The sequence below is a fragment of the Uloborus diversus genome, chromosome 4 (assembly GCF_026930045.1).
Source record: "Uloborus diversus isolate 005 chromosome 4, Udiv.v.3.1, whole genome shotgun sequence".
Lineage (NCBI taxonomy): Eukaryota > Metazoa > Arthropoda > Arachnida > Araneae > Uloboridae > Uloborus > Uloborus diversus.
The window spans coordinates 119,333,256-119,353,811 of record NC_072734.1 but is presented as its reverse complement, the minus strand read 5'-3'; the positions used below and the strand labels follow the sequence as shown (position 1 = coordinate 119,353,811).

The 20,556-nt window shown below is 33.2% G+C and overlaps 1 protein-coding gene across 1 annotated transcript in view; it reads left to right on the top strand.

The window, feature by feature from the left end:
* Positions 1–19,652: 19,652 nt before the first annotated feature.
* The window catches only part of LOC129220798 (zinc finger protein 45-like), a 58,109-nt gene continuing 57,205 nt past the window's right edge, over positions 19,653–20,556 (top strand). The window contains exon 1 of the mRNA XM_054855229.1: positions 19,653–19,695. Within this exon, the coding sequence (XP_054711204.1) occupies positions 19,653–19,695 (43 nt within the window). The remainder of the gene's footprint in view (positions 19,696–20,556) is intronic.

The window sequence follows — 20,556 nt, the reverse complement described above, 5'->3', positions numbered from 1 at the left end:
ATGCGTTCGGGCAGATAGACGGGCTACGGTTGAGCAACTGACCACCAAAATGAACCAAGGGGCTACCAAAAGTGTCTCCCAAACTACTATTCAGCGAACATTGCTGTGTCTGGGTCTCCGAAGCAGTCGCCTGGTTCGTGCACCTATGCTGACTGCTGTTCATCGACGACGAAGGCTAGAATTTGCACACCAGTACAGCAGCTGGACGTCCACTGAGTGGCGACAGGTAGCGTTTTCAGATGAATCGCGTTTTATGCTCCATTGGACAGATGGACGTTGGCGTATAAGGCGTGAAACCTCTGAAAGGAACCACCCTGCAACCATTGCCTGAACGGTCCAAGCTGGAGGCGGGAGCATTATGGTCTGGGGAATGTTTTCCTGGCATTCTCTGGGTTCACTGATCAATGTGGAAGGCGCAATGGATCAATACAAGTATGCATCGGTCCTTGCGGACCATGTCCACCCCTACATGCGCATTGTTTTTCCTCAAGATGATGGCATCTTCCAGCAAGACAATGCGAGGTGCCATACAGCTGCCAGTGTACGTGCGTGGCAGCTTTCTTCTGGTAGAAACATTTTTCAGCTGCTCAGTGCTTTCATAGAAACTTCTTAAAAATGCATTTGATTATTGAATTAATTAATAAAAACATCTCAACAAACACCTTTTATGGGGTTCTATAATTATGCAATCTTGGAGTGAGACAAGATAGTATTCAAAAGTTAAAACCATAAAAACATTTCTCTATAACTTCAAAGCAGTGATTTGACGACTGGAAGAATTTTTGCAAAACGATTGTTTCAATGGTGAAAAAGCTCATGCCTTTTAGCATGTATGACTTCGTTTGAATTTTTATTCAATTTGTTTGTATTGAGGAAAGTTTTTGAAAAATTCTTTACTCTATCTAAACATCTTTAATCCGCTACCCTTAATTTTTGGAGTATTCAAGCCACAGTTCAATCTACAATTGATCTGTTGTGCAAAATACTACCACCGTAGTTCAATCTACAATTGAAACTGAAAATAGATTTTACATAGATGTATATTTCAATCAAGTGTGAAACTTAAAAAAAAAAAAAACTCTTCCTTCCAGAGCACCAGGATGAGTTTACCGTCCTCCCCTGGCCAGCAAACTCACCTGACTTAAACCCAATCGAGCGTCTGTGGGACCATCTTGATCGAGTTGTTTGCGCCATGGATCCTCAACCGCGTAATCTAACGCAGCTGGCCATGGCATTAGAGTCGGCATGGCTCAACATCCCAGAGAACACCTTCAGGGACTTAAGTGACTCTCTTCCTGCACGTCTCACAGCAGTCCGCTCTGCAAAAGGTGGTTATTCTGGCTTTTGATAGATGGTCACATTAATGTGACTGGACTGTGTACATACGGTATTTTTGAGTCACACCGCTGCCAAATTTTTATCCCTCTTTTGATAGGTTTTAACAGCATATATTGTTTTAGAGATGAACGTCCCTTGAACTTCGTCATTGTTTTGTCAATAGACTGATATGAGCTTTCGCTTCGTCGCTGTTTGAAGGTTTGTTTGGGGCATGATACAACCTTGAGATGTAATATGTTTTACTATCATTTCTCGGCTTTTCTGGTTCAGCAAAATAGAATTTTGACAATAACGTTTTGCATCTGTCTCTTGAAATCGCATTTTTTATTGCTATGTTTCCCAAAGAAGGATTAGATGACCAATTATGAGAGATTTTCGGCACCTTATTGTAAGACATGACAAGCATGCAGCCAAGGACAAGCATAAATTCTGAGGGGTCTGTAGGGGGAATTTTTTGTCCTAACTTTTGAAGTCGTTGATTTGTGCATTGAGATATACAAATGATGAAGCTTTTTGGGAACATTTTGAGAAATACGTCCATTTTGGTAGTTGAATGGTTCATGGCGAATAACAAACTAGGGGATGACTCCACAGGAATTGTCATTCAGGGTTGAAAAGCTGAATCTGCATGAAACTATAAGATTGGTCTTTAGTCTCAAGTATTGGCTGATGGTATCTCGTCAACTGAAGAAAGTGATGCTGTATCAGAGTCACTCAAAACATTGTTGTTCTTTGTATTATGGGGATTGATATCTATCTCATACTCGTCAGAATCGGATGAGTGCTGCAAATTGTGTGCTGAATGTTGATAATCAGGATTATCTATGTCATCATTCAAGTCATAATCTTCGTCATCTAACTCCTAAAAGTTTTTTGATTTCTTCATCAGTCAGTCCCCGGCGTTGACTCATCTTTAGTTTGAATTAATTTCTAAAATCAAAATAATATGTAACAATTTCAGAAGAAACCGAAAAACAGAATATCAAGCTACATGATACATAGGACTGCTGGGACAATGTTTTCCCACTATCCAAAACGAGAGGGACACATATGTCCCAATAATAAAAATGGAAGTAAAAATTTGCAACTTACCAATTTATTAGAAATAATCCATTATATAAGTTACGTTCTAACCTTAGATTTATATTTCAATCAAAATTTAATCTAAAAAATGCGGTATTTTCCAAAAATGTAGCATCTACGTTCATAGCGTACAAAATACACTTCCAAAAGGCGGGAATAGCATTATCTACGGTCGTGGCACCTAACGTCAGTGAATGAAAATAAAGTCAAAAATATGGGCAGGACTGGTGGGAATATCTCCCATTAGACGAAGAAGAGTTGCCTTCCCAAAAGATTTTTTTGAAATTTGCTTATGACATATGTGTCCCGTAAGGCGGGAGAGGATTAAAAAAGATATTTTGCCATTGAATTCAAAGTAATTTGGTACTTAATATTTCTATACTTTAAAAAAGATAAATTGGTTTTAACGCATTCTAAAACACATTTTGAAAGAACGTCAAGAAAAATTGTATGAGGGGTTTTTACTTGGCACCATCTGCTCCAAAACTTTCTCTATCTGCCCTGCTTTTCTATGAGGAACTTTTTAGATCGCTGAATTGATATTTAATTTATTCATTAAATAAGTCTATTTCGATCTAGAGATACTTGAAAACCATGTATTTTCTCAAATACTTCATTTAAAATCATCTTTTTCTTGCTTGAAACTTTGACCCAATCTCCTGTTTTTTTATTTTTGTAAGGTTGGCAGGTCTACCTTGTTAAGTGAAATCTAGAAACTCACCATTAAAGTTTTAATCACGTACTTTTAATAATGCATTGTGAAATATATTATTGATTGTTTTTCTCTTCCAGTTAATATCCAGAAGGTTTCTTTTTCACAAAAAGTGCAGAGAACATTTTTATACTTTAATATCAGAACATGACTCAAGAATAACATTTAAAGTTCTCTAAAAGGGGGAGGAAAGCCTTTCTCATCTTTTATGTTTAACTCTGACTGTGTTCAGCCTCATGGGTTCATAGTACACTTTTGGGTTGCAATATAAATCCAAGTTTTGGAGTGTAGGTCAGTTTCACCTCTGATAAAGTTTTCCTAATATTTGTCTATTGCACAAAACAAGAAAAAGGAGGTAGACTCCCCTCTCTGTTGCAGTTTCACACATCAACAAAAATTTCATTCTGCTTGGGTCTTACTACCAAACAGCACATCCTTGAGGGTCACAGATCTGGATGACATTCTGGATTTAGGTCAGTTTGCCCTAGATATGAACCCAGGTAAAGCAATTTGGCTGCAACCGGGGTTCAAAGTTGTTATTTGGCTCCAGAAAAGAAATGGTTTTTCCTTTGAAATAAAACTTTTTTTTACCCTTTTCTTACATTGTAGTATGAGCCAATCAAATTCATTCTCAAGATAGAATGAATCCCCCCCCCCCCACCGCCTCTGTTGTACTGACAAGAGACACAAATTGGTCTTGAGGGGTAGTCCCAAAGTTTCAATTTCCATTGAAAACACGATTGCAGTTCTGGATCCTACAAATCAGTTGTTCAGATAACACAAATCTGGATAAACTTTTGAATTTAGGTTAGTTAGTACTAGATATGAGCCCAGGTAAAATAGTTTAAGTGTATAGGCTGTAATTTGGCACCAAAGAGGATCTAAATTTGCTTGTTGGCTCCTGAACTGCAATGGTGTTTTCTTTAGAATTTGAAATTTCGGCACAGTATTTGCTCTACTAATATCTGTTGGCATTAACTCTTGTTAGTAACAAAGGTAAAATTTATTCTATACTGTGAATACATTCAGTTGGGCGATACTGCAATGCAATATCAAAAGCGTAGAAAAAAAATAATTTCGAAAGAAAAACCATTGCTTTTCTGGAGCCAAACTAGAAGCTTTGAACCCTGTTACGGCCAAACTAGGGCCTATACAGTCAAACTGCTTAACACTCATTGATATATGTTTCTTAATTCCAAATTAGAATATTTTCCATGTTATGTTTCTATGTTCTTTCTCCCATTGTAATATACCTCTGTTTCAAATTTTGTGGCAACACGATGAATAGCTTTTTAATTTTCATAGATTTTTTTGTTTGTGACGTTAATTTTGAACATGAGTGTACTTTAAATGGTGCTGAAAATCAGGGCCACGAAGAGCCAAGGCAGACAGACTCATTGCTTACATTCGACGACCTCGACCGGTAGCTACCGGTCATTTGATCACGTGAAAGCTAATAATGTCAGCGGTTACTAACCAGTTGCTCACCAACCAATGCTTCATTGAACCTTTTCGGTTGATCACCGATTACTTGCGTGGACGAATAACGTGCAAATGAAAAATACTTATAATTGGGCAAAAATGTCACGTGGTGCAATCAACCAGCTTAACCAGGAATGACATCGGTAGCAACCAGTTAACCGGTAGCTCTCATAGGACTCTGCGATTAGTCACCGGCCAAGGCCGTTGAATGCACCCCTTGTCAGTTTGGTCGTCGAGCTCCTCTCCCCCCCATAAAACTTATCGAATTTATACTACTCTGATTCTTAGCCGGGCCCCGCTCATCCTATAAAACTTGTCACATGAAATATGTTTGAGCCCCTAGTTTCAAACTAAGCTGACCTGGCTTTTTGTCGGCCCTACCCGAAGTAGTAACTAAATATCCTCTTTTCGTGTTCATTTTTGACACATTGAAAAAGTCTTTTGAGAAGAAAGTAGCTGTTTTTTAACACCAAAAACTATTTAATAATTTAAGAAATCCTATACATATAATATTTAACAGTACTTAATTCTGAAAATATAATTTATTCTCATGAACTTTAAAATATCTAAATATAATGAAATCTTTATTTAGGTTTAATTATGATTGTTTTGTATATGTTTGTAATTTAAGTGCTGGTTTGTGTTTTCAATTAAATTTTGTTTAAATAAAATGGAATGTGTATTTGTTTGTTTTTCCAATTGTATTCACTGCTTTACTGTTTAGTTCCATTGAAGACAAGAGTGTTATTTATTTTTGACTGTTAGTTAATTTCTTATATTTTGTGTTTTATTTTTTCAAACTGTTACTTGCAGTATTTTTATATTTAAGCTTTTTTTAGTATAGATTTGAAATGTCATCATTGATAATTTAAATTAAAGAGTGGATCCAGTTTCTGGATTTGAAATATGACCACACAAATCAGAAGGGGAGAGGTCATAAGCGTAACGTATAAGTACAAATAGCTGTCTTCCCTCTTGATTTCTTGAAATTGAAGCCCCCAAAATGCAGTTTTAGGCTATCGTATTAGGCCTCAAAGTGGAAAGTTCAAGGCCCCTTTAATCCACTTGTTGGATTCACCCTTGCTTTGAAACAGATGATGGACAGTAGATTTTTATTTCACAAAATCAAAAGGAGTTATTTCTAGCATGTGAATTGCACATGGTACCTGGTTTTAATTAAGTTGATAACTATATGTTTCCAAAAATAATATCAAAAAATAAAACTTAGAAATCCTAAGTGCTTGTATGTAAAAAAAATTTTAAATATAATTTATGATTCTCAAAAATGCTCTTGAAGAGTAGGAGAAAATTATCAATAATACTAAATGGAAAATATTTAACAAAATGATTGCTATTGCACGATGCAAGAAATAAACTATATATTTATAAAAAAAAAAGGGAAATAGCTATTTACTTTTGAGTATTATCTGTATTGCACAGGCCATCTTACTGTCGGGTGTTTTCCCCTAAATAACGTATTATTCTTTTCTTTCTTTCTCTCTTCTCTTTTCTTTCTTTTTTTTTTTGAACTTATTACATCTTATGTTGTACACTCTGTATTATAATTATGCTGTGAACTATTAATTATTGACCTTTTTGTCTAGATCATCATCATAACATTTATGAATATTTTTTAGTTTCAACAACTAAAAATTATCTTGTATAATATGTTCCTTAGTAATTTTTGTACCATTTGATGCTTTATATTGTTCATCTGAGTTTACTGCCACTTTGGGGCCGCACATAATCCATAGTCTTTAAAATGTTCAACTTTTTTTGATGTATTATAATGTGTTACTTTGAACATTATGTATATATCTACTATTTATTGAAATATATATTTTTTTCAGGTTTACTAATTATAGACAGAGGGGTCTTGCCTTGTACAAGTTTTTCTTTGAACACCTGTCATATATGTTCTTATTCTACATGGGATAAATCAAACTTTAATAGACATGTGAGACTGCATAGTGGTGAAAGACCCTTTATTTGTGACTTATGTGATAAAAGATTTACTCTGAAAGCACATCTTAAAACTCATATGAAGACACATGCTAAATGACTGTTAAATGTGGTAAATTTTTGATTTTTCATGAAAATTAATTACATTTTTAAAGTTTGTAAGTTATTATTTTTGATGTGAATTATCATTACTTGTTTCTCTGTTATATCAATGCCTTGTTGGATTCTATTTACATGAGCATTTATGGAGGATAATACAAATACAAATATCACGACCAGCAACAGGCTCTGGGCACAGCTAGGCTGGTCCTAGTCAGTTCATTAGTTCCCAGTTACGATCAACGGCCCTCTTAAAGCCATAATTTTAAACAAGCTCTGTAATTTTTCCTAATTTCTAGGTTTGCCTGAGATTTGAATAGCTTAAAACAATGACCCCTTATTCTGTTTTCTGTGCAAAAATTTAATCAATTAACATCTTTTATTTTGATAAAATTAAGGGGGTATTCTAGTCTAGCAGCTCGATTTTTAGGCGATTTTTTTGCCCGTAATAAAAAACTGTAAACATTTTTAGTATCAATTTTTTATCAGTTTGTTATTGATACTTGAGAAGTATAAAAATGTATAATAGTGGGGAAACAAATTCAAAATTGAAATCAGAAGGGGCTGGCAGAGTGATGACTCAGTAAAAAAAGGTGTCTACTGGTTGATAAGATTCCAATCCTCCTGGCGATCTGAAACATGAAATTAAGGTTGATTCTTATTAAACAAGGATGTAGAATTGTTTGGGCGTAGCCGATTTGTAAAAAAAAAAAAAAAAAAAAACATTCATAAAATAGTGTCTTTTTGAAAAAAAAAAGGTCATTTTTGCCTCCTTTTTTCAATTTTAGTAATTTTTAAAAATTATAAAAAAAAAAAAAAATACCGAAACTGCTATGTGGAGACAAAGTTGATAGTACTAAGAAAGTCTGTACCAAATTTCAAATAAATCAGTGCATTAGAACTTGAGATATCTTTCAACTGTATTGAAAAAAGTAGTTTCGAGAAAAACGCGTTTCAAGTTTACAGTCACATTTCGGGCAGTCTGATTGGTTTAATGGTATGCTTATATTTTTTTGAACAGCCATCCTTGCCTTATGCATTGTTTATTCCTATACCTCAAAAGCTACATTTTGGTAGATCTTTCAGCCATAAGAGTAGTTCTGCCTTCTTTTGAAGCTTCGGAAACTTGTACCTTGGAGTGTTTGTCACTCTGTTGATCTCGCTTGCTAGCTTTTTCTTTACCTAAACAAAATTAACTTTAACTCTGGAAATAATTCAAATTACCGTAAATCCTCTTAGATGCTTATTCTTGACGGTCTAAACTTTGAAAATATGAAAAGAAAAAAAATCTATTTTTTTGAATTTCTAGACTAGCCCTTACACCCCTAGAACACCCTTAAACTATTGAATCATGTCCCCTCTAACTCTCCTTTGCTCCAGGCTACACATATCAAGCTTTTTAAGTCTGGTAGCATAATTTAAATCAGAAAGTCGTCCCCTCACTAGTCTAATAGCCCTTCTTTGAACCTTTTCCAATAAAGAAATATCTTTTCTGAGATAATGAGACCAAAACTGAACAGCATATTCCAAATGAGGTCTTAACAAACTCCTATATAAACGCAGAAGAATCTTCTTAAATTTGTTCGAAATGATCTATTGATAAACCCAAGCATTCTGTTGACTTTGTTACTAGAAATGTTGCGCTGTTGACTAAACTTGAAATCCTGATTTATTAAGACACTCAGATCAAGAACATTTCCTGCCTGACAAATGACTGAACCCTATAAACGATAACTCATAAACTTATTTCCATGACCTAAGTGTAACACTTGACATTTCCCTACATTAACTACCATACCCCACTTATCCACCCATTTAGTAATATGGTCTAAATCCTCTTGAAGCTGTTTTACTTGTTCTTCCTTTTCTACAATCTGCATAACTTTTACGTCATCAGCAAAACAATTCATGATTCCAGAAATATTTTCAGGAATGTCATTCATAAGAACAATGAACAAAAGAGGCCCTAAAATCCCTGAGGAACCCCACTTAAAACATCACTCCATTTAGAATGATTTCCCCTCACAACTACTCTTTGTTTCCTTCCAGTCAGCCAATTTCTAACCGAAAGTTTTTCCTCCTATTCCTATATCAGCTAGTTTGCTGAGAAGAGCAACATGCAGTACTTTATCAAAAGCTTTTTAAAAATTCATATAAATAACATCCACACACTTTCTGTTATCTAAAGCCGAGGTACCCTTGTCATAGATATTAAGCCATACTTTATTATTAATAATAAAACTTATTTGAAAACATGTATAAATAGGATGAAGAAAGGTACCTTTCCCTGTCTTCATTTTAATTGAAAAATCAAGTAATATTAAGTTGAGTTGTGGTCAAAATGTGAACAAAATTAAATGTTTTGAATTGAACTGGTAGGATTATTGTGGCTGATTTATATTCGATCTTTTTTAATGTAAGTAATACAAATATCTATATGCATAGGAGAAAGTAAATTTAAATATTTTTATAGGAATTCATTATTATGCAGTATATAAAACTGATCATCTTTAGTGATACTAAAGACATCCTGTATAATTTTTGTGCCGTTAAACTAGTAAAAATTATTATTTTTTAAATGTCTTTGAAAAAATGTAGTGAATTGCATTAAAACATTCATGAAACTTAAACAGATTGATGAGAGTACAATCGGATTGATAGTCATTTATGTGTTGATAATTATTTTCTGCAGTTCTACTAGTCACCCATTGTTAACAATATGACTTTTAAATAAAGCTAAAATCTTTTGTTTTGAGATGATGTGACGAATCTGATATCATATTGTGAAAATAATCAAATAAATAACATTCAGTATTTATTGGTTTGGTTATTGCATTGTGTCTCAAAACAGAGAACACAACTTAATTTTGGTACCACAGACTCAACTAGTACTAATGTCAGTGTTTTTATTTACAAACTTTTTTGAGAATTTGTGTTATAAAAATCTTTGGATTCTGACATTACATTATTTTATTCATGAACTGTATTTTTGGAAAATACATATAGTCTGAAATTACCAAAGTGCAGGAAATGCCAAGTACCAGATTCAAAAAATTTTCAGATTGTAGTTGACTGTAAACATCTTTGTTTCTTTTCTTTCCTTCCATTATTATTATTATTACTAAAAACTGTGATGACACTTTTGTGTGATTTTTTAAAATTTTTATGTTTTTAAATTTTTTTTTTTTTTTTAAATATTTCCAAATTTTTATTAGTATTTCTTTTGAGTGTCCTTCATATTTTGTAATGCATTGCTATTTATTGTAATTTGGGCTTGATAAACAAAAGCAAACACTTGTTTGGAGATGGAGAAAGCTGAGTAATTCAAATATCCAGAATAGCAAGTCCTGAGCAAACCGGATTGATAGTTATCTATTGTGTAAGCAGTAAATGTATATACACTGAAAACAAAAAATGTTTTGATCTATGCAGAATACTCTCCCAACAGTTATTCAGGGGGGGGGGGACAAGCTCATGCTTTCATTCCAAACTGCCCTGTTTGAAAATTGTTTTAACTTAACTATCTATTCAAATAACTTAGTTACATTATTTAGTTATTAGTCCTGTCATTATAGTAAGTTCACCTTGGAATTCGAGATACCCTGCTGTAAGTCTGTAAATACTTGTATATAAACCTACATTTGGTAGGATGTACGCAACTATTAAATTTCAAGGTCAAAGGTCACAAAAATCATTTTTTTGCGCTTTTTTTGTAAATATCTCATTTTCTATGGGTTTTTTGCTATTTGTATTTATTATCAATATTGTAGAATACAAAATTCTCTACAAATTTTCTTTAAAAAAATTTTTTTATACGGTGAACCGTTTCCGAGATAGAGGACGGACAGCGCGCGGTCACAGGATCACTGCAGTTCAACCGGTGCCTCCGGTTGAAAACGCGCCATATATAGTTGATGAACTATCGATACATCAATGATTATAAATATTTGTCAATTTTTATTAACTATTATATTGTATTTTATCATTTTTTTCCTAACCTATCCACTTTTTATTCAATATTAATTTACTTAACAACACTTACCTGTCCTTGTAATTGCAGAATTGTTAATGAAAATATAGGAATTATATTTGACCTAATTTTTAACCTAATTAATATTAATAACTTCTTACATGATGAAAAAAAAACAAATTATGAATTCATCTTTTTATTAAAAAATGTCATTCAATACATTTATTTTTATTAAAAGTAAAAAAATGGAATAAAGAGTACAAAAAATACAATTTATAATTTTAATCATCTTCTTCCTCATCATCGTCGTCGTCTTCCGGCTGATGGTAAATTTCTAACTAGTCTTCATTATCATCTTCAACGACATTTGTCTCAAGTTCTTCCATGATTTCGGGGTCAAAGGTTCCATCTTCGTTAATGTCACTCTGATATGGTAGAGCATTGAGACAAGCTTGCCCATTACAGTGGCCACAAGCTAAAGAGCATTGCAAGCCCGCTTTCCTGCATTCGCATCACGAACCACAACCACTCTTGCAGTTGCAGAAAATTGTATATAGATTTAATGCATGAAGAAAATGATAATATATAATATAATAGTTAATAAAAATTGACAAATATTTATCTCATATAATTGAAAACTGAGCGTACCTATGTATCTATATGTCCAAGCTTCTCCCAAACGACACTGAACTGACCATCAAACCAGGTATCGATGGATTCGTAATCTTCCCGTCTTCATGTTTGACTATTTAACATAATCCTCCGATAATAATTAGCGGAGATATCAATTAAAAACTTAATTATGACGCTTAGATTTCGACATCAAATCCCTATTTTTCGAAGGCTTTCCTCCATTTAAATTATCATTCAGTGCTTCATCTCATCTTTCCGCAACAATGCTTTAATTAAAATATAGCGGTGAAGAAAATCATTGAGATGAAAAATCTGTTGCCATTTTTTTTCTTGAATATGAACAGGTAAAATTCTTGTTTTTGTTTTGAGGCTTTTCCTGTAATCAGGGGATTTAAAATGTTTCCTTTTTGGGGTTTCACGCAAAATTTCAATGACTTTTTTTTTTGGTTCAAGCCTGAGTGTTAAACTCACGTCACTTGACATAACTTTTATTTTCGAGGTGGACCGTGCAAAGCCGGGCGACTCAGCTAGTAATCATTGATTTATCGATAGTTCATCAGCTATATATGGCGCGTTTTCGATTGGAGGCACCGGTTGACCTGAAAGTGATACTGTGACCGCGTGCTCTCCACCCTCTATCTCGAAAACGGTTCACCGTATTAAAAAAAATTTTCAAACAAAATTTGTAGAGAATTTTGTATTATACAATATTGATAATAAATACAGATAGCAGAAAACCCATAGGAAATGAGATATTTATGAAAAAAGCTCAAAAAACCAGATTTTTGTGACCTTTGACTTTGAAATTTAATAGTTGCGTACACCGTACCATATGTAGGTTTTGAGACAACTTTTAGGGTGTCAATATACAAGTATTTACAGACTTACAGCTGGGTATCTCGAATTCCGAGATTCTTACCTAATTTAAGGTTAAATGACTGGATTAATGCCCGTCTCTGCTCAGACTTTAAGTGCAATATGTTAACTGGGTGAGATGAACGTACAGTAGGCTTGCCAGACGTCCCGGTTTGACCGGGACAGTCTCGGATTTCAGTCAAAACTTCGGTGTCCCGGCCAGTTTACTTCATGTCCCGGAAAATGATAAATTTGATAAAATATGACCAAAAAAGTCTAAAAATAAGAAACTGAATTATTATTTTCAGGATAGTTAATTTGTCATTTATAACATTAACGTAAAAATTAATAAAATATTAGCTTGTTAAGATTTTTACAACAAGATTAAAAACGAAAAAAGTTCTGGCCAATTGAAAATGCATGAAAATATATTTCGATGTTTTTTTCCTCATTCATATAGTTTCTACTTACTTAAGTAAGAAAAAAATGCTTAAATTTATTTGCTTGTTTCATAGGTTTTGGTTCACCTCTGTTTTCGGTTCATAGTTAGTAACCATTTGTTCATAGCATTGAGAAGAAACTACTGACTAAAATAATAATCTAAAAACTAACCAAGAAAGAGCACCCTTCTGAATATCTGCGACACTGGGGGGGGGGGGGAGGCACTTCTGATGTCCCGGTTGAACATTTCAGAAATCTGGCAAGCCTAACGTACAGTAAACTCCCGATTATCCGCGGAATTGGGAGACAAGTGCCGTGGATAAACAGCAAAAAGGTTAAAATAAAGGACCAAAAAGGGAAAATTTTCCTTCTTCAAAAATTTGTATAAAGCTGTATTAATGCATTATACTTTCTTCAAACTGAAAATACATACAGTACAGTAAAAGTGTTTTGTATTTTTGCACAACAGAACTTAACATCAATAAAGGACAAGTGTATGTACCATGAAGAAAGCACAATAAATAAAACAAAACCAACGGACTTTATTTACAATTTTTTGACAAAAAAAAAGGGCCATTGGTATTTGCTTTTTACTGCAAAAACAGACGATCTTGATTGCTTAATGACTTGCGGTTAATCATAAGTTTACTGTATAACTAAGCCGTAGACTTAAAATCACTCTCAGCCAGCCTTTTTTCACCTGAGACTATATTCATGAAAACTATTTCATGCAGGCCACAGCTTCAATACTAAGGGCACCTTATAAACACGTGTTCTTGTAGTAATATAGCTGATTTTTCCAAACAAAGTCAATGGTTGATCAAATCTGAAATTAATTGTAAAAAGTAAAAGCAGCTGATATTTTTTGAACATGAAACGCACAGACTAACAAGTAATAAATCAGTATATTTAGTGTTATCGTTTGACTTGATACTGAGACTGCTGGTTTGGTTTGGCACACGGTACTAAATGACTTCTCTTTGAGGGAGAGGATAGCAAGAAAAAGAAGTAATTGGTCATGAAATACATTTTTGGGCTGGTTGGATTAGTTGTTATATTCTATTAAGCTTCTAAATTCAATATTTAGTGACTCTAGTTCTTTTGAATATTAAGCTACTTAAAATAGCTAGCTTTGCAGTAGTATTTATTAAATATACTTATTTTTTTAATTCACTGCACACATATATTCTATTAAAAACTAAGAAAAAGGAGGGGGGGTGGCAGGTGATTTTATTTAACTACTGTATTTAACAGTGCGTGCATTTCAAATTGATTTCGTTTTTGTTAGTTATTTTTTCAAGATGATTATAACTCAGGCACGCAATGAAAAATAAGTAAATTCTGAAAAAATGTTTTTAAATTGATGATTTGAATGGAGGAAAGCTTTGAAAAAACCTGTATTACTTTCTTATTTCAAAGTTTAAACAGTTTCAAAGATCCGTAATCTACAATTCTAAGCTTGCTTATATAAGTTCAGTCTTGAATATATATATTTCAAGCTTTATTAGCAATTAACTTTGTAATTACAGTATTCATTTTTGTTTTTGGCAATAAACAATTTAAAACGTCCCAAACTATCCATTTTTTTCTGATGTATTTGACTAATACTATCATAAGTATACATCAAATACACCGCCAGCTCAGTCAATTCCAGCTGGCGGTGTATTTCATGTATTTCTGCCTTAGCCCTGCTATTGGGCGGTAACTTACTGAATATCATAAGTATAGTTGATGTATCTATTGTATATATGATGCATAACCTAGAACCATGTGGAATAATGTAGTTATGAAATAGTGCAATAATTTTTCAAATAGGTGCAATGTTTTTAGAGATTATTCTCTGCATATAAACTGACTTATAGTATAAATTTGAATTTTTCCTTCTAATAAATATAAGTACAGTCGAACTCTGTTATAACAAATTCGGGATATCGATTGAAGTGAACCTTTTCAATGGTACTAATTGAATCCTTATATCATTAATGCATTTTCAAATGCTTGTATTGATCACCAAACGGTAGAAAATTGGCTTTAGAGATCCAAAAGTTTTCTAAAATTCCTGGATTTTCATTGCATTGATCCCAACAACATTTCTTTTACAAATTATTCCCTGTACAAACACCATCTCTTGCAAAAGATTGCCTTTCTCTTCGAAATATTCCATTCGAAATTGCATCCTGCACCTATTGCACTTTTGATAAAGCAACTACTTCCAAAGAGGAGAACTCTTTTCAGGCTCCTCTGTAGTGTTGCTGTTTCTAGTTGAGTGATGTGGTCAGTCATGTGATGTGTATGCTTTTTAGACAATGCACATGAATTTTGTGGTGAAACAAACTCTGGGAATCACTCTAGATTTTCCTTTCTGGAAAAAAAAGCCCCTATGTGCATACATATTTTTTTTCAAGCAGGAAGTGCAAGCTGTAAAGATGTTAACCAAAACAAAACATATGGTCAAAACGACTGTTTATTTTATTTTGCTTTTGACATTTGTTGTCCTGTGAAATGAAATGGGAAAAAAGGGAGTTGAATCGAACCAAGCGTTGCTACCAGAAATATATTGTACTAGTTTGTTGCCCTAAGATTTTATTCAAAATTGTCCTTCAAATAATAATAATAATAATAATAAATAACACTCACACATATGAAAAGAAAAAGGAGCAAGATTTAAAAAAAAATAATCCAAAATCCCGTCCAGTTAAAAAAATAAATAAATAAAAATATGAGACAAACCAAATAGAGAGAGAGAGAGGAAATATGAGCACATTCCAGTGTTACCAGTCTTCAGAGACAAAATTATAAATTTTAGATCCTAAAATTAGGGCATTAATGTAAAAAATGTGACACAAAATTTTTTAGTTATTATTATTAAAAATATATCTATATTTGATCAAAGAGGTGAAAATCTGAGGATCAGTCAAGGTTTTTTTATGAACTGTTGCCCGGCTGGAAGTTGAGGATCCCGCCCTTAAGTACATTTTTCAATTTCCCCCTTAGATCTCAAACCATATTGTGTATTTGTTTTAGACACTAAATTACTTATCCTTTAAAGAAATATTTTTAACTTCAACCCATTATAATCCCAATTTCAAACTAAGTGTTGTATAAAATGTTCTTTATTATTTAATTATTAATTTATTTATTTTGAAACTTTTTGAGAAATTTTTTTTGAAATTTATACTTAATTTAAATAAATGTGCTGTTAGGTGGCACTCCATCCAGCACTTCAACTTAGTTAGGCAGGATTCTTGGTCATTTAACTATTTTGGACTAAATTGGAACTTTTTCTGTGCCATATTTTAAAAATGGGTTGGTATTTTTGATGGGGAACAAAAGTAAAATACAACAAGTATACCAGTACAAATAAAAGCAATTAAACAGAGTTTGAAAGAGTCAATATTGTTTTTAACTCTTTTTTTTTAATTGCTTTTATTTGTACTGGTATACACATTGTCATATTTTACTCATAGTTCTTCGACTGTTTCTTTGTTACAAAGAACATACTCTCTACGTATATATGAACACAACATCAGCTCCAAATTTCATCAAAATTTGAGAAAGAAAAGTCAAATCAATGTATTGAATTGACATGGAAGGAATCACTCATAATTTTAAACTACTTCTTTGTTCCCCCCACGTGAGTTTCATTAACTATTTATCTTTAATGAAAGATATGAATTAACCCTCAATTCAGGGTTCGGTTTTTGACGTCAAAACCAGTTTTTGACATATGTTAAAAACCTGTAGAAAACTAAAACACAACCATTATTGATATTTTTTATAAACATATGAGACTCCTCATCCTGAAATATGATTTTATCATATTTTTTTTTAATCCTTTAAGTAAAATAAAAATTAAATTAAAAAAAATTTCATTAAAATAAAATAAATTCTTTAAAAGTAATGTGTATACCGCAAAAATAGTTACAAGCATTAAAACTTAAATCCAGTTTTTAAAGTGGCTCTGTTTAAACTATTTAATAACTAACAATTAGTTACAAGTAATTTTATCTATCTAAAAATCTTTCTGTATAATTACTTATGTAATATCCTTTTTCTTTGGAGTAAGAGCAAAACTAAATCGATTAGCAGGCAATGATTAATTATGAGTCAGCTAAATATTTTTAATGAATTTTTTTTCTTTTGTAAATCTAGAAGTGAAAAAATATCTTTTGTTGAAGAAAATGAATGTCTTCCAACAAAAGGTGCGGGTCTTAAGAGAGTTCGTCTCCAGCAAAACTATAACTATGTAAAAAAACTACTCTTAACACAAAAAATGATAGCTTTTTAAGCTGAATCTGCATCATAGCCAAGAAATTAGTGCTCGGTTCAGAATGCAGCAATAAGGTTAGTAAGGTCTAAGAAAACCCAATATTTCTGTCAAATTTGTACTACTCATAGTGCGTTTACATTCAAGCACATGTTGTTCAGCATTTATTGAGAGGATCTTCTCTAGTTTTGGATTGATCCATTCTAAACTTAGAAATAAACTTGATACATAAAAGGTTACAAAACTAGTATTTTTCTACTGCGGTCTCCAAGGGAAAAAAATATTAAGAATGATACTAAATAAAATAAGTGACTGTTAAATAAAGATGTCTATTTTATTAAGTCTGTTAGTTTGAAAGTATACTAGATAAATGAGCAATCTTCTTACAGCATTGGAAAATTAAAGGAATTAACAGTCAATAAGTTTAATTTTAGCTATTTATAATCACTATACTTTCTATTCTATAATAATAATAGCGCTTTCATTTATTTCTCTTTTTTTTTCTACAGACGAGCTGCCTGTTGAATCAAAATTATGCTTGGGATTGTTTACTGAACATCATTTTAGAATTCTGAAACTCCAAAAAATTATTCTAGTGTTTAAAATCAAAAACTATAAAACTATGATGAACGTTTTAATGTACTTTTGTAATCAATATTAAACTTAGTCAGGTTTTAGACAGAAGTTAAGGTTTTTGACAATTATGTCAAAAACCATGTAAGAAAGGATTTTTTTTTTTTTTTTTGATATGATGGTTTAAAACCGCGGTAAAAATTGGATAAATCCTACGACTGTCAAAAACTTGCCAACCCTGCCTTAATTAGATGCAGTGAAATTATAAATCTTGTTTGGCAAATTGAATTCCTTTCTCTTGCAGCTGACAAGAGCTCACGAATGAATTGCTTGATCTAAGTCATAAGCTTTTCCCAGATTGGTTACAGTTGATAATTTCAATGATTTTGGAGTTTGGGATAGTCTTCTAAATATAGATTCACATATCTCTACTTTTCTTTTTTTTTTCTTTTTTTTTTTTAATGAGCTTAAATACTGTCACAAGTGTTGTTTGTGAAGTCCCTCACTAGATTATCATCATTTCTCCAAATTGCTGTCTGGTCATCAGCTCTTCTCCAATGATGAAGATTTACAGATGAGTCACATATTAACTCTATTCCCAAACTGCTAGATGCTAGAATACAAAAATGTATCCTGTAGCATAACATGTTACAGTTACAGTGTTTATTAGGTTGAGAGGTAACTGATTGGTTGCTGTATCTATTCTATAAAAATTTCCAGGTAATTCTATTTTGTTTCTGTTCTCAGCCTGTCAGAAAATGTGCCTTCTGGAGGCCCCTTTCATATATGTATATAAATGGTTAGGAAATTTTTCAAAGTACTTCCTAGAAATTAATTGTGTATGAAAGTATTCATATTTTTGGAAAAAATTAGAATTCCAGCAATTGTATTTTTTTTTTGTTGAAACACCACTTGAAATTCTTTTGTAAGTTTATTAAAAATAATATTCTTTCTCTCTTTTTTTTTTTTTGAAAAATACAAAATAAATTAATATACAGATGAATAGTGATCAGTAAATTAAAAAGTAGAAGCAGTAATAAAATAAAATGTCATTTCGTCTTTACTGGGATTCAATAAAGAAACACAGTGAGAATGCCGACTCTTTTAAGTTTTCCATTTTGTAACTGAACAGTTATTAATATTTTATTTTTTTTACCTTAATCAATTATTTATTTATAGATTAAAAGAATTTTAATCAGTTTACAAATTGTTACTGCTGAAAGAAAATTTAGTTACTTTTTTATTATTTTCTAGTGTTTGTTTAGTGTACTCATCATTTAAAATCAGAAACTAACAATGGGACAATTCAAATGAAATTTGCACTTTTTTAAAAAATTGTATCTATATGTGTTACAATCTATGCAATAACTAGTATTGTTAACTACTAACTTGTCTCTAATGTGTAATTCTTTCTGTTGTATCAGTTACCGTAAATTTGATTCCTTATGTAGCATTTTATTCTTTTAAGCTTTTCTAGTAATTCCCAGAAAACATCTTTTTATATAAATCTTCCTAGTTTGAAGTATGTGTAATGACCTGCTGGTAAGAGTCCAATATGTTATTCAGTACCTTAGTAATGTTATATCACTTTAGTTTAAAACTTGCTTTTAGACAAAGTGCTATATTGCTTCTCAATACTACGCTGTGTTTTCAAAAAACTTACCATTCTGCTGTCATTTTTCAATTACTTTTGTTCATGCTGCTGCCATCTATTCAACTTTCTGGGTGCAAATGCATGTAGCTAATACAGAATCCAGTCACATTAATGTGACCACCTGTATATAGCCAGAATAACCACTTCTCGCAGAGTGGACTGCTGTGAGACATGCAGGAAGAGAGTCAATTTAGGTCCTGAAGGTGGCCACTGGGATGTTGAGCCATGCCGATTCCAGTGCTGTGGCCAGCTGCGCTAGATTGCACAGTTGAGGATCCATGGCACGAACAACTCGATTGAGATGTTCCCATGGATTCTTGATTGGGTTTTAGTCAGGTGAGTTTGCTGGTCAGGGGAAAATGGTAAACTCATCCAGGTGCTCCTCGAACCACACGCACGTACACTGCCAGCAGTATGGCACTTTGTACTGTCATGCTGGTAGATGCCATCATCTTGAGGAAAAACAAGGCGCATATGGATATGGTCTGCAATTACAGATGCGTACTTGTATTGATTTATCGTGCCTTCCACAATGATGAGTGAACCCAGAGAATGCCTCGAAAACATTCCCCAGACCATAAAAATGAACAGCGCCTTCAGCTTGGACCGTTCCGGCAATGGTTGCAGTATGTTTGCATTCAGAGGTTTCACACCTTATACGCCAACGTCCATCTGTCAAATGGAACAAAAAACATGACTCCTCGGGAAAACGGTACCAGTCGCCAGTGGACGTCCAGCTACGGTACTGGTGCACAAATTCCAGCCTTCGTCGTCGATGAACAACAGTCAGCATAGGTGCACGATGCAGGTGTCTGCTTCGAAGGCCCAGATGCAGCAACGTTCGCAGAATAGTAGTTTGGAAGACACTGTTGGGGTAGCCCCTTAGTTTATCTTGGTGGTCAGTTGCTCAACGGTAGCACGTCTATTTTCCCGAACGTATCTCCGCAGCCGTCATTCACTTCTGGCATCTACGACCGCCTGGTGCACTACATTTGTCACGTCACTGATTCTGTGCAGTCCCATTTTTCCATGCACAGTACAATTTTACCATGACAGCCTCGTGAACAGTTCACAAACTCAGTCGTTTCGGAAATGCTTCCACCCTTGGCCCCAAAGCCAATGATCATATGCCCTTTTGGACGTTGTATAAATCACTTCGTTTCTGCATTAAGTCAACGATTGAAATGTTTTCCGAAGCCCTCACATACCCTTTATATACCCTCAACTGCACCATGCTGCCAAGTGCCTTTCTATGATTAGTTACCTAATGTTGATACCGAAAGTACGTAGCAGTCACATTAATGTGTCTGGACTGTGTAGTTGGGGCAAACCTAACCTGGCAGCATTGTGTTATTAATAGTTGGAGCAAACCTAACATGGCAGCATCGTAATGCTGTGATTAGGATCTGTGTAGTCTTCACAAATCTGCCAGGTTAGGTTTGCACCAATTAGTAATACTCCCTAAGTTCTAGTGCCTTTAATCTATT